Raw genomic sequence first — 14,030 nt, 5'->3', positions numbered from 1 at the left:
AAAGGTCAAGGACCCCTGGATAGTTAAGTCCAGTCAAAAGCGACTATGGGGTGTGGCGCTCATCTCGCTTTCAGGCCAAGGGAGCTTTCCAGGTCATGTGGCCAGCAGGACTAAACCACTTCTGGCATGACAGAACACTGTGATGGAAACCAGAGCGCACAGAAATGCTGTTTACCTTCCCGCCACAGTGGTACCTATTTATCTACTTGCACTTGTGTGCTTTCGAACTGCTAGGTTGGCAGGAGCTGGGACAGAGCAATAGGAGCTTGTCCCATTGTGTGGATTCCAACTGCCAACCTTGGCAAGCCCAAGAGGCTTGGTGGTTTAGACCAAGGCACCACCCATGTCCCAAATAAACAAGCACACAATCACTGAAAGGTCCACCTGCCATTGTGAGGCTCAAAGCAATGAAGATGATGCCTCCCCAGCTGTTGACATTGGCTGTTGGTTTCTTGTGATGTCACAAAAGCACTTGGCAACTGAGTGGATATAAAGGGAGGCCAAGGGGAAAGCCCTTTTCTGTTTCCAGCAGGACACACCTGGCAATGGATGTGACATTCAGCACTGCCCAGGTTTCTTCCACTTGAAGGAGGCAAAGTGGTGAATGGAAGGAGCCAATCCTCTGGCAGTGGGATGCTAGAGAGCAATAATAAGGCAAGTTTGCTCGCTTGAAGGCTGCTGGTATCTGTGATTAGAAGCTGTCGGACGTCTCATGATGGATCTAACAGTAGCTTCTGGCACAATGGGACACCGTGACGGAAACCCGAGCGCACGAAAACAATGTTTACCTTCCTGCCACAGTGGTACCTATTTATCTACTTGCACTGGCATGCTTTCGAACTACTATGTTGGCAGATGATGGGACAGAGCAATGGGAGCTCACCCCGTCGCTGGGATTCAAACTGCCAACCTTCTGATCAGCAAGCCCAAGAGGCTCACAGCGCCACCCACATCCAATGGGACTTAGGATAGTCATGACCCATGAAAACCAATGGGTTAGTCACAACTAACCTAAGTTCCACTGATTTCTGCTGTAAGAATGACCAAGTATGGATCTAGCCCAGTGTACGAATCAAGAGTTCTTGAATTTATTCTTTGTCATGCAATGCTTGGATTAGAAACAGGGAGACTTATGTCCAAATGCCCACTTGGCCATGAACCTCAATGGATGGGGCATCTTGGAACAGCTGTTATTTCTTAGCCAAAAGTACCTCAAGAGTTGCCATGAACAGACAATGGAGCTGTGGTTGGTGGAGAGAACTATATTTGCTGAGTCTTGGAGGAAAGGCAGGATACAAAAGGAGTATGTAGAAATAAATAAATGTTATAATCTTTCTTCAAAGTCATCAACACATAAATCCAATTTTTTGAAGAGGTCTACCCATGGATCATCACCTTGCCAACAAAGGTCCATATAGTAAAAGCTATGGTTTTCCCAGTAGTGATGTATGGAAGTGAGAGCTGGACCATAAAGAAGGCTGATCGCCGAAGAATTGATGCTTTTGAATTATGGTGCTGGAGGAGACTCTTGAGAGTCCCATGGACTGCAAGAAGATCAAACCTCTCCATTCTGAAGGAAATCAGCCCTGAGTGCTCACTGGAAGGACAGATCGTGAAGCTGAGGCTCCAATACTTTGGCCACCTCATGAGAAGAGAAGACTCCCAGGAAAAGACCCTGATGTTGGGAAAGATGGAGGGCACAAGGAGAAGGGGACGACAGAGGACGAGATGGTTGGATAGTGTCTTCGAAGCTACAAACATGAGTCTGACCAAACTGCAGGAGGCAGTGGAGGACAGGAGTGCCTGGCGTGCTCTGGTCCATGGGTCACGAAGAGTCCGACACGACTAAACGACTAAACAACAACAACAACCCATGGATAATTTGCACCTGAAGAGATGGTGATCAAATTAGATATAGTCCCTGAGATAGAGAAAAACAATGAATGATGATAATTTGGTGTGTGTGTGTGTATATAATTTTTATTAAGTTTTCCCTTTTACAATTAAAAAAATTCCTTAAGCGATGTTAAAATGCCAATGACTTCCCTTCTTCTCTTTCCATGGATCAATTTGCATATCATAAATCCATGCATATTTTACATTAACTAAACCATTCAGTATTCCATTAATACATCCATCAAAACTTGTTTACATTGTTGAATTTATTTAATGCTGCCCACGATTTCAAGTGTACACAGTTTTTCCCAATATATTCAAGAAACATTTTCCAGCCTTCTTTAAACGTATGTTCTTCTTCTTCTCTTATTCTATATGTTACGTCTCCAAGCTGCGCATATTCCATCAGTTTAAACAGAACGACGATTGTTTTCTACCAGCTTTTAAACTTAGAAAAGGATAGAAATCAAAGAAGAATTAATTTTTGAATGCAATGTTTCACTGCAACATTGCAAACAAACAAATATTTTTTAGCAGTCGCCATATTCCATGAAATGGAGTGCTTCTGTGATAGGAAACCCTCCTCACTCCCAAGAGCAACACCTGCGACCTCACCTTCAGATGAGTTTTCTGCAAGCCAGCAAACACACCAGCTGCAGCTGGTTCAAGGACCAATAGACCCTGGTAATATTGCCAGAGAGAGGCCAGGGATAGGAGCAGTCATCAGGGCCCTCCAGGAAGGCAATTCCCTCTCCATAATGCTCAAGCACCTCTGCCTAAATCTTTTGAAAGGCAAATGACTTTTAAATGTTTTCCCTACACATCATGTGTGACCTGGTATTCCATGCTAGAGATTAATAGGAAAGGAAGAAAACCTGTACATTGCAGTGCCCCTTATTCCAATACACTGGTACCTCGGTTTTCAAGCATCTTGGAAGCCAAACTTTTCGGTTTTCGAACACCAAAAACCCGGAAGTAAATGCTTCCGTTTTTGAACGCATCTCGGAAGTTAAATGGCTTCTACTGATTCCCCCCCCCCAATTATCTTCATTGAATTTACAGAGCACCCTTTGTGCCTTGGTTTTCGAATGTTTCAGAAGTTGAACGGTCTTCCGGAACAGATTATGTTCGAAAACCGAGGTACCACTGTACAGTATATGGTGAAGCCAAACTTGGAACGCTGTGCACAGTTCCATTCTCGGTGGTGGTGCACACACGATACATTTCAAGCACACAACTTCTCCCAAAGAATCCTGGGAACTGTAGTTTGTGAAGGGTGCTGACAATTGTGGGGGTAAACTAGACTTCCCATGATTCTTGGGGGCGGGGGAACGACATCATGTGCTTTAAATATATTGTGCGTGCACAGGCCATCTTTCAAAAAAGATATTGCTGGAAAAGGTCCAGAAATGAACAAGCAAAATGCCCCAGGAAAGGCTGAAATATTTAGTTTATATAATTTTTAGGTTTATAAAATGATGCCTGGTGTGAATAGCTCTTCTCTTTCTCTGAGATCGTCCAGTGAAGCAGAATAATGAGAGATTCAGGACAGATGAAATGACACACTGCCTGGCTTGGGGGTCGCGTAACTCCAACATTTCTCCAATGAAAATAGGGACGCTCTAAGGTAAAGTAAGGGACGCGGGTGGCGCTGTGGGTAAAACCTCAGTGCCTAGGACTTGCCGATCGTATGGTCGGCGGTTCGAATCCCCAACGCGGGGTGAGCTCCCGTCGTTCGGTCCCAGCTCCTGCCCACCTAGCAGTTTGAAAGCACCCCCGGGTGCAAGTAGATAAATAGGTACCGCTTTATAGCAGGAAGGTAAACGGCGTTTCCGTGTGCTGCGCTGGTGCTGGCTCACCAGAGCAGCTTCGTCACGCTGGCCACGTGACCCGGAAGTGTCCTCGGACATCGCTGGCCCCCGGCCTCTTGAGCGAGATGAGCGTGCAACCCTAGAGTCGGACACGACTGGCCCGTACGGGCCGGGGTACCTTTACCTTTACCTTTAAGGTAAAGTAGGATGTTCCAGGATCAAATTGAAAACTGGGATGGCTTCTCTAAATCCAGGTCTGTCCCTGGAAAATAGGGACACTTGGAGTGTCTGGTTCTGAGCTCCAGTTTACTCTTTGTCCAGCATAGGCAGCTGTTAGGAGTTGGCTTAAAATGGGTACCATGACATGTGCATTGGCCCTTGGGCTTCTGATCCTTTCTAATGTTTAGTCAAAGCAGTCACAGCACTGAGGTTAACAGACAGCGAATTACGCCATATCCAGTAGTTCGGCTAAAGAGAGCACCCCGCCTTAGCTACCACTGCTAAATGAGGCAATGTTTTGGACTTCTCCCTCCCTTGACAGTTGGGAAATAAATAAAAATAAGGGTGGTGGCTCTGATTTGAAAGGCACACTTCGATTTTAGGCCGAGCAGCTGGCAGATTGCTCAGAGAGCGTGCGCTTTGTCTGACCTAAAACAGATGACACAAAAGTGAGCTCGCAAAGGTCACCAAATTATGTTTGCTCAGTTGGGTCCATCTCTCGCCATAAAAGTTCCATTAGTGAGTGTCTTCTGGAGACATGAGAGAGAGAGAGAGAGAGAGAGAGAGAGAGAGAGAGAGAGAGAGAGGGAGGGAGGGAGGGAGGGAGGGAGGCCATCTATAATCAGGCAGGGCCACACATCCCGCCAGCATCTGGGTTAAAAAAACACCCACAGAGAGTTCTTGTTTCATTATGACAGAATGCATATTGAAAAACCATGACCCATTAAAAAGACTATCCCAGCAGAAAAAAGTGATAATAATGCTGGATTACATCCCTAACCTATTAATCCGCAGATCACTTAACTTTCAGGGGGTTTTCCCCAGCTGAAATAGGAAGTGCACATTTAAAACTATGTTCATGTAACATAGCTGAAGACATGCAAAAGTGACCATCTGTTGAAAACAATTTGGATGCCTGCAGAAATCATCTATACCAGTACAGCCGTACTTGGTTCACGAACGCCTTGTGAGTCGAATGTTTTGGCTCCCAAATGCTGCAAACCCGGAAGTGATTGTTCCAGTTTGCGAACATTCTGTGGAACCCGAACATCCGATGGGGCTTCCGTGGCTTCCGATTGGCTGCAGGAGCTTCCTTTCTGCAAGGTTAGTGCTCTCAGTTCCACCCCACCAGGCGAGAAGGTCATGTCTAGAACCCTAACAGTGCCCCTCTCTCAGAGCGTCACACAAACACACAACAGGAACCCCCATGATGGTCCCACAAGTGGGAATGCCAGGACAGGGCACCCTTGATATGTGAGAAAGGGGAAGGAGGATATCACTAAAAACAACAAGATGAGGATTAATTATCATTCTGTCCTCAAGAGGGCATCCTTCAGTTGTAAATATTACTTGGACAAAGATAAGTAACAGTTCCTCCATTCTTTTCTTTTCTTTTTAAATAAATAAATCAAAGAATTCTTTAGCTCTGACAGGTTTAAAATTAGGAGTGAATGCTTTTAAGGAGGGCAAATGGGTCTAAATTACTAATGGTTTAAAATGGATTCTGTTGCCCTTAAAAATCGCTAGCACACAGCTTGCCTCTACAGAAGCACACAGCATTCCTCTTTTTACAAAAGAGGAATGAGCAAAGGACAGAGGAGCTGCTACACACAAGAGCAGCTGGAAATCTGCTTTACGAGGAGCCATAAAAAAAGAAACTTGGAGGAGCAGACGCTGGCCATGTCCGTACAATAACTTTATTGCTGACCAATGCTGAACTGAAGTGGAATCCACCATCAGCTAATCTGCAGCGTTGACACAGAAGAACCGGCCCTACCTTTAGGCAGATGTCACGAGGGGGCAACAAATAGTGATCAAATGTATTAATATCATATTCTTACTGACCAAGAAGGGGAGTGGCATGTGTAGGATTTTGAGTGCCAAAGCAATCTGCTCTTGATTCTATGCATGTACAGCATTTGCAGTGGGATCTCAGAGCAGTGGAATGACCCTTCTAATAGTCAGACAGCCTTCCGTGGTCACTAGGCATGCTCAGGCCCCAGTGGACATGTCCTGTATGCCTTGGAAAACCAGTTACTGGGAAGAACAGGTGGGCTTTCCCAGAGGGTGGCGTGGTGCTGGTGCACCAGCGGGCACAATCCAGCACTGCCACCAGTGTACTTGCAACCATGCTGCCCTCCATATCACCTTGCCCCTCCCAGAAAGCAAGAGCAACTTATTAAGTTCTTATTAAGTTCTCTTTTTTGAGGGGGTGTTTCTTCGCCTGAGGACATCTTCTCACAGTTTTTGTTTTGTTTTGCACTTTTGCAAACATTGGGGTCCCCCCCAAAAAAATCCCGCTGATCATAGAATCATAGAGTTGAACGGGATCATCTATTCTAGTTCAACCCCCTGCAATGCAGGAATATAGAGCTGTCCCATACAGGAATCAAACCTGCAACCTTGGCGTTATCAGCACCACGCTCTAACCAGCTGAGCTATCCAGGCTTCCTGCTTGGCAGGTGTGTTTGGCTGCATAGGCACAGACACGCAGATTGCAGAGATCATTCCGATATTTTTTACTTAACATCTTTCTCCGAAAGGTCTGAGGGCAACGTGCAAAAAGGCCAAGATGAAAATCAATTCATGCAATGCAGAAATGCAAGCTGGTTCTTGGCTAGATGTGCCAAAGATGTCAGAAGTAGCCAATTCCACATCAGCAGTTTTCTACAATAAACCCTGAAAGAGTTGCTGGACTGCTCCAATCTGATCGAATCACGCCGGGATCGCCAGCTCTAAGATCGAACAAGATCTTCCCTCCGCAACTGAGTCAGTTTAAGGAAGATACATGTCCTTATCTTACTCCTACATGAAAATGGGAGAAATGTGTGTTTTTTTCCGATTCCGAGGGAAAATTCCAAAGTCGACTGATATGAACCTGTTAATGATGAAGCCTGGCATATGGATGTTTGCCCACAGCCTACAAGCTCCTTGAAAATGTAATGCACTTCCTTTTGTGGCACAGTGCCATTGGGTGCTGGGAGCTTTCTATTCTGTTAAGAGTTAAGGGATGGAAGATTTGCAGAGTTCCATGCCTACGTCATTTTCAGATTTATCTCAGCTGCTGTGCATACCACATGATTCAGATGGATGATCAAATCTTCCAGCATGAAGCTCCAATGTGATTGGGTGAGCTAACTTCTGTTTCAACATGTGGTTCAATCGTGTGTAGTAAAGTGCTTCTGGGTCTGTTTACTTTTGGGTGCCATCGCATAAAATAATGTAAACAAGGCATCCAGGTATTGCAAGTGTGTTGTCAGCAGAAGGGCTTTTTATGCCTGAGATTTTCTGCAGAAAGTGAGGAACGGAGGGCGGCATTTTGATGCCAACAACGTCGTGCGGACATTGCAAAAGAAGGGGGAAAGCTCGTATGCGTGTGAAAGCAGCTGGCTCACAAGAAAACTGGAACATACTCTCCAACATTTCTCCCATGAAAATAGGGATGCAGGTGGTGCTGTGGGTTAAACCACAGAGCCTAGGACTTGCCGATAAGAAGGTCGGTGGTTCAAACCCCCACGATGGGGTGAGCTCCCGTTGCTCGGTCCCTGCTCCTGCCAACCTAGCAGTTCGAAAGGACATCAAAGTGCAAGTAGATAAATAGGTACCGCTCCAGCGGGAAGGTAAAACAGTGTTTCCGTGCGCTGCTCTGGTTCACCAGAAGCGGCTTAGTCATGCTGGCCTCATGACCTGGAAGCTGTATGCTGGCTCCCTTGGCCAATAAAGCGAGATGAGCGCCGCAACCCCAGAGTCGGCCACGACTGGACCTAATGGTCAGGGGTCCCTTTACCTTTTTATTCCACAATGATGATTTTACTATGTATACCCCACACATCTTACTGGGTTGCCCCAGCCACTCTGGGCAGCTTCCAACACATATAAAAACATAATAAAACATTAAACATTAAAAAAACTTTCCTATACAGGGCTGCCTTCAGATGGCTCAGGGGTTGGATAACTCCATACCCTCCAACATTTCTCCAGTGAAAATAGGGACGTCCTAAGGAAAAGCAGAGGGACGCGGGTGGCGCTGTGGGTTAAACCACAGAGCCTAGGACTTGCCGATCAGAAGGTTGGCAGTTCAAGGTAAACGGCGTTTCAGTACGCTGCTCTGGTTCGCCAGAAGTGGCTTAGTCATGCTGGCCACATGACCTGGAAGCTGTACGCTGGCTCCCTCGGCCTATAAAGTGAGATGAGCGCCGCAATCCTAGAGTCGGTCACGACTGGACCTAATGGTCAGGGGTCCCTTTACCTTTTTAAGGAAAAGCAGGACATTCCGGGATCACATCAGAAACGGACTTTTCTAAATCAGGGACGTCCTTGGAAAATAGGGACACTTGGAAGGTCTGCTGAAAGCACCAAGAAGCCACAAGGTGGCGCACACCCAAGTACCATCGCTGTCCTTTCAAAGAGTAAAATATGCAAAAAGCAGCTGCCTCTGTATGCCAGGACAAGCCGGCTTCAGGCTTCCAAAGAGAGGGCAGAGAATTTGCAAAGGGATTAGCGCGCAACACATGCCCCTTCTTTGGTTTGCGAGCATGTTCTGCAAGGCCCCACCGCTCCCCACTTAGAAATCTTGGATCTTCCCGCACGGCAGTTTATACCCGTAAATTTGCTCGTCAGCATCCAGTAGGTAGCGCTCCTCGTCCAGAATTACGCATGGGGGGGGGGGGAGAAACACCACGAGGATTCTAGGATGCCCGAATTTTAAAGCAGAAGAAAATAAACACCAGATCGTGATACGCGCGGTTGACTGGAAAGGGGAATTATGAGCAATGCAATGCAAAGTCTGCGTGCCCAAGGGGGGAAAGTGGCGCAAGTCAGAAGGAGCTGGGCGCTCCTGGTCATTTGCACCTCCCAGGCAGGAACAAGCACAAACTTGATGACTCCGGATTGGCCTGGCCAAGCTTGGCCACATGCCTAGGCCGCCGGGGCAGTGTCCCGCAATGTAGCGAAGCGTCTCGGAAGGGTTAAAACAAAGGAAGAATGGGGGCCCCTTTGGAGAAAAGGAGACGATCGCGTGCTTCGAAAGCCTCCAAATTCAATTGCACACTGGAAGCGTGCGCCAGTGGAGACATTCATCAGCAAGAACAGATTGGGCGACACAAGAGAGCCAGGCCATTGTGTGTGCCACCCCCCTCTTCGCCGCCGCCTTCGGCCAAAAGCAAATCCGCGCCCCAGTGGCAGGTGGACAGTGCAGCAATGGGGAGAAAGCGCCGATTGTGTGCGCTCCAAACTGCCACACGCCAGACCTCGCCTATTGTGCGCCTCTCCATAGAAATGCAAACGAGCAGCGTGTGCCATCCACAATCTGCTCCGCGCAGCAGCTGATGAGGCAGGCGCAGGACGACCCCCCCTCGCCCGGGTGAACTTTGCAGGACCCCTGCTTTGTGCCTTGTTTGCTGGCAGCCAGGCACGCTTGGGGAGGGGGGTCTGCAGAAATGAAATGAAAATAATAAGGCCAAAGTCGTTTCAAGCAGATAGCGCGGCACTCGTGAGCTGCAAAAGTAGAAACTCAGGGGGAGCGATTCCTAGAAACCACACTGGGGATGCATTTTCAGTAAAATGATTTTTTTTTTTGCGCACAAGTGGAGTTGCTGCGTTGCTTAAGCTCTCTTTGTTTCAACAGTTTGCAAAAAGCTTTATATATGTATATATACACACCCCTCCAAAAAAGATGCACATCTGAAGCAACATCCCCCCAACCCCCTTTTAAAAGATCAAGCACGCCGGCTCTGCAGTCTGCCTAGTAACATCGCAACAAAAGCAGCAGTGGCAGATTTGAGGCATTGTAATCCCCCTCTCGCCCCTCGCCCCGTCCCCCTCCACCCCACGGCTACGGTCTCTCTCTCTCTCCCCCCCCCCCCGGTCTCCCACGTGGCCTCCTGGCACGAGCCGGCTTCTCCCCAGCGCCTGCTTAGCATAACAATACACCCCTAGCCTGGCCAATCAGCGCCGCCGAGATTCCAGCAGCTGCCGGCACAGAAGCTCCGCAGCGTATAAATAGGGCGCGCGGCGCTCCTGGCAGCTCACACTTCGCTGGGGACTTTAAGAGTGAGCAGAGATCGGAGAGCTTCGGTGCTTAGCTGTCTACATTTTCCGATCGCTTTTCTTTTTTCCGGGAGAGATCTTTCAGCCGCCGAGCAGAACCTTTTCCTTTGTGTGGATACTTTTTGGGTGCCTGGTTTTTGCTGTTGTTGAAACATTTCTTGTTTGGGGCTTGCCGCTTTTTGCCTGTCTCGGACCATTATGACTTTGGAGGAAATTCACGGGCAGGAGACGATGCCGGAAACTAGCGACAGGTAACTATCCGCCGGGCAGAGGCTCAGCCCGGGATGGGGAAGATGACGGTGGTGGTTGAGGCGGCTTATGATGGAAGGGTCTCGCGCGGAGGGAGGCGGGCGCGCGGGTTGGGTACCGCGGATGGATGGAGGGCTGGGAATGCAAGGCAGGAAAGGTTTCTCCGCGACTGACGGCACTTGCCCTCTTCTTGTCGTTTGCAGTAGCTCTAGCAGCGCCGCCACCGGCAACCGGATGCAGAAGGCCGGCAAAGCTTTGCAGGAGCTGCTGGTCTCGTCGCAGCGCCGCGGCTGCCTCACCGCGGGCGTCTACGAATCCGCAAAACTGATGAATGTGTAAGTATCTAGGCATTTGCACCGCGCCTGTTGTTTTGCATGCCTTGCGCAACACCGGGAAAAGGGAGGGAATCCGGGCGGGAAGAAGAGAGTGCAGAAAGTGCACAGCTCTTCGCTTTATTTTTTTGCAAGAATCTCCGCTTTTAAAGTGGCTAATCGCAAGCTCTCTTCCTTCCCTCTCTCTGCAGTGATCCCGACACGGTCGCTTTCTGCGTGCTGGCCGCGGACGAGGAAGACGAGGGCGACATCGCCCTGCAGATCCATTTCACTCTCATCCAAGCCTTTTGCTGCGAGAACGACATTGACATTGTGCGCGTGAACGACATCCAGAAGCTGGCCGCGATTGTGGGCGCCAGCGAGGAGGCCGGGGAGCCCAGAGACCTGCACTGCATCCTCATCACGGTGAGTTTTCAGCGCCATGTAAGGGGCAAGCCCCACTTTTATTCTGTGCAATGCCATAGCATGCCATGCCTATCTTTAACGCTTGGGCATCGGGCAGGATTTTCTCCCGTGAATCTCTTTGAGGCAGCACATTGGATAGCAAAATAGTGCCAGAGCAACCTTAGGCCAGCAAATAACTGCCACTGACATGATTTCAGTGCTTCTGCCGGTGGCCCATTCCCAAGGAAGCACATCTCCTAAAGTGTGTTTCATTGGTACCTCAGGAATTAGTAGCCGTAGTTGTGGCAATTTTGGACATATATATATAGCCTGCCTTATTGTCCATAGCAGTGAGCAGATTTAGTTTCCTGCTGTATTGTGTTTTGGACTGTGATTTTCACTCATGTATCTTTGTTCTCTTTATTGCAGAATCCCAATGAGGATGCCTGGAAAGACCCAGCCTTAGACAAGCTGAACTTGTTTTGCGAAGAGAGTCGAAATGTCAACGACTGGGTGCCCAACATCACCCTGCCCGAGTGATGGTGACGGTGTTGACGTAGCCGGTGCACAGGAGAGGTTGAAACCTTTTTGTTGCATTATCACCTTGGAGCTGCACATCTGGGCAACCCAGCGAGTGGCTGATTCTGGAGATTAGCCCGGTCAACAGCTTGGATTAAGTCGCTCAGACACAGCACGTGGTGGATTCTTGTGGGGAGAAAAAAAGAGAGAGAAGCAAAGGCGAGTGGATTGTACCAGCAGTGAGTCTCTCCGCTATGCTGCAGCGCTGGAGAAGCTGGCATATCTGTGGAGCTGAAGAAGAACTGCAGTTTTTATTTTAGGAGCAGAAGAAAAGAGAGTGGGGAAAAAAAAAACTGTGGCAGGTTTCCAGGTCAGGTGGAATGTTCATGTTAGAAAGCCAGAGTGAAAGTTGAAAACCGGACATAGGTGAAAGGGCAGGAATGGACACAGTATTGTAACAAGAAACTGCTGGTGGGGGGCATCCAGCTCCCTCCCCAAGAGACTGGACTCTTCAAAGACATTGGTACGATTGCATTTCTGCAGAGATTTTGATGCAGATTGAGCTACCGGAGGAGGTCTTTTGGACTATATTCTGCATTGATAACCAATCTTGCAATAATTCTTTTAAACTGAAATTCATGCTGCTATTGAAATTCTTAACACATTTGTAATAAATTTTTTGATAACCAACTTTCGTGTGGTGGTGGTCTTGCTTGCCAGCTGGTGGGGGAAGAATCCAAAACTACAGTCAGTGGAGTAAAATATATAAATGGGCTGTAAACAGAATGCGGAGAGGGCTGTTTAAGTCATCTTAAAGGTACTGCAGAGAAGCAATGCTTGGGTCACAATCTTAACACACAGTTACATGCACTTAAAGTGGACTTAAGCACAGTTGCCTGGGTTTTTTACAGTTGCGTGTGGCTTTATCTACAACATGTGCCTGCAAAGGCACTTAACGGTTGATGTGTATGCCATAGAAATCAACACACTTCCCTGGGCTGCCTTTCTGTGGTTTACTCAAGTTTGTCATTAAAAAGATGCATATGGTTTAGCTTGAGTAGGTAAAAGTAAAAAACTACTGGTCAAAACTACAATGTGAGTGGCCCACAGATCTCTTATCAGCTGAAAATATCTGAACCGCTGATGCTGGCTGGACAAAAGGGTATATGACTTCTATTTGAAATGACTTGACCTCTCACCCAACCCATGGCAACAGCTGTTTATCGCAACAGCTTGCAAGACTGAAGAGCTGCATGTTTAATAAGCTCTGTTCTGGGCAATGGTCTTTTGTCATGCACTTAAAAAGACACAGCACATGTTCCTAGGCAGCTGAACATTTAAAAGCTGAAATAATAAAAACCACAAAAATAGTTGTACAGTTTCAGATGCTTAGCATTGGTATCAAAGCTACTTGCCTCTAACATTCAGCTGCTATGATTAAAAGTTTTGGGAGAAACTATGTATTTCACGAGCCACAGTTACATTTTGTTCAGTCACTTTCTACCCTGTACAAGTCTAGATTTTTTTCTTTTTCTTTTTAAGATCCAGACTTTTCAGCCTCAAACCCCAGACACAATTGCATTGGAAATATGCAGATGGAGTGCCAATAGCTTGCATCTGCCTCAAGCTGTCGGCTTCTTGTCTGTCTGCCATATGCTGGAACAAAAGAAGCTGTCATTTCAGTTTCCCAATTGTCTACATGCACTATTTCAATGAATAAAACAGTGGGGGGTTTTTTCCTCTCTAAAGGAAGGGGGAAAATGTTGCTAAAAGTAGTCTGTGTGGTCACTCGGATTTCTGGCAAAAAAGTAGCCAGTTTGCATTTCACCTTGGTTTTGAATCGGACAGCCACATTTGTCTGCAATAATTCATTTGTTTTAAAGTCCTGCTGCAGAAGCAAAAGAACAGCCAAGTGGCAGCGTTAAGAACATTGTCGAAGGCATAAGTGGCATTAGATGCCTGTAAGGGAACTGGTAGCACACAAGTTGCCTTTTTAGTTCCACACCCAGTCCAGCACGAGAACACTGTGATACAGGCATCTGAGACATGATGATATCACTTGCTGCCCATGCCTTTGTTTAGTGCTCAGAGCTGAAAGGCTGGTTGCATTTTGGAACAAAGATAACTTGCTGCCCAGCCAATGGAATTTGAAACATTCTGTTTCTAAGCGTGGTCATGTGAATGACATTCCATAGTTCCTCTTGGTATTTGCTTTAACTGTATAAGGTATGGCAGAGGCAGGAGGCACTGACCATGCAAAACCTTTCAGTGTTGCTGTTGACACAACAAGAGTTGGCTACGGCTTCATCATACACACAACAACTTATAGGCAAAAGTCGGTTGTGTAAACGCATTCTGCTGTACTTGCTACTGAAGCTTTGCCATACGAACGATGTGTGATGGCAACAGGAGTTATTTACATCAGTGAAATAACTTTGCTGTAATGAAATCTCTGTTGATAATTGACACAAGTGCTCAAGCTACGTCGTAATCAACTATTACTGAATCAAGTTTTCTGTGCAGAGCTTTCATACCCTCCAACATTTCTCCGATGAAAATAGGGACATCCTAA

At 47.3% G+C, this 14,030-nt stretch overlaps 1 protein-coding gene across 1 annotated transcript; it reads left to right on the top strand.

Annotated features, from left to right (window-relative positions):
• Window positions 1-9,945: 9,945 nt before the first annotated feature.
• On the top strand, window positions 9,946-12,148 carry GADD45G (growth arrest and DNA damage inducible gamma). The gene is made up of 4 exons (XM_083577305.1): window positions 9,946-10,225; window positions 10,427-10,558; window positions 10,747-10,960; window positions 11,369-12,148. Exons 1-4 carry the CDS (start codon window positions 10,173-10,175, stop codon window positions 11,477-11,479), a joined length of 510 nt encoding a protein of 169 aa, XP_083433431.1. The 5' UTR covers window positions 9,946-10,172; the 3' UTR covers window positions 11,480-12,148.
• The last annotated feature ends 1,882 nt before the right edge of the window (window positions 12,149-14,030 follow it).

The sequence above is a fragment of the Podarcis filfolensis genome, assembly GCF_964270895.1.
Source record: "Podarcis filfolensis genome assembly, chromosome: 11".
NCBI lineage: Eukaryota > Metazoa > Chordata > Lepidosauria > Squamata > Lacertidae > Podarcis > Podarcis filfolensis.
This window is presented reverse-complemented; position numbering and strand designations above follow the sequence as displayed.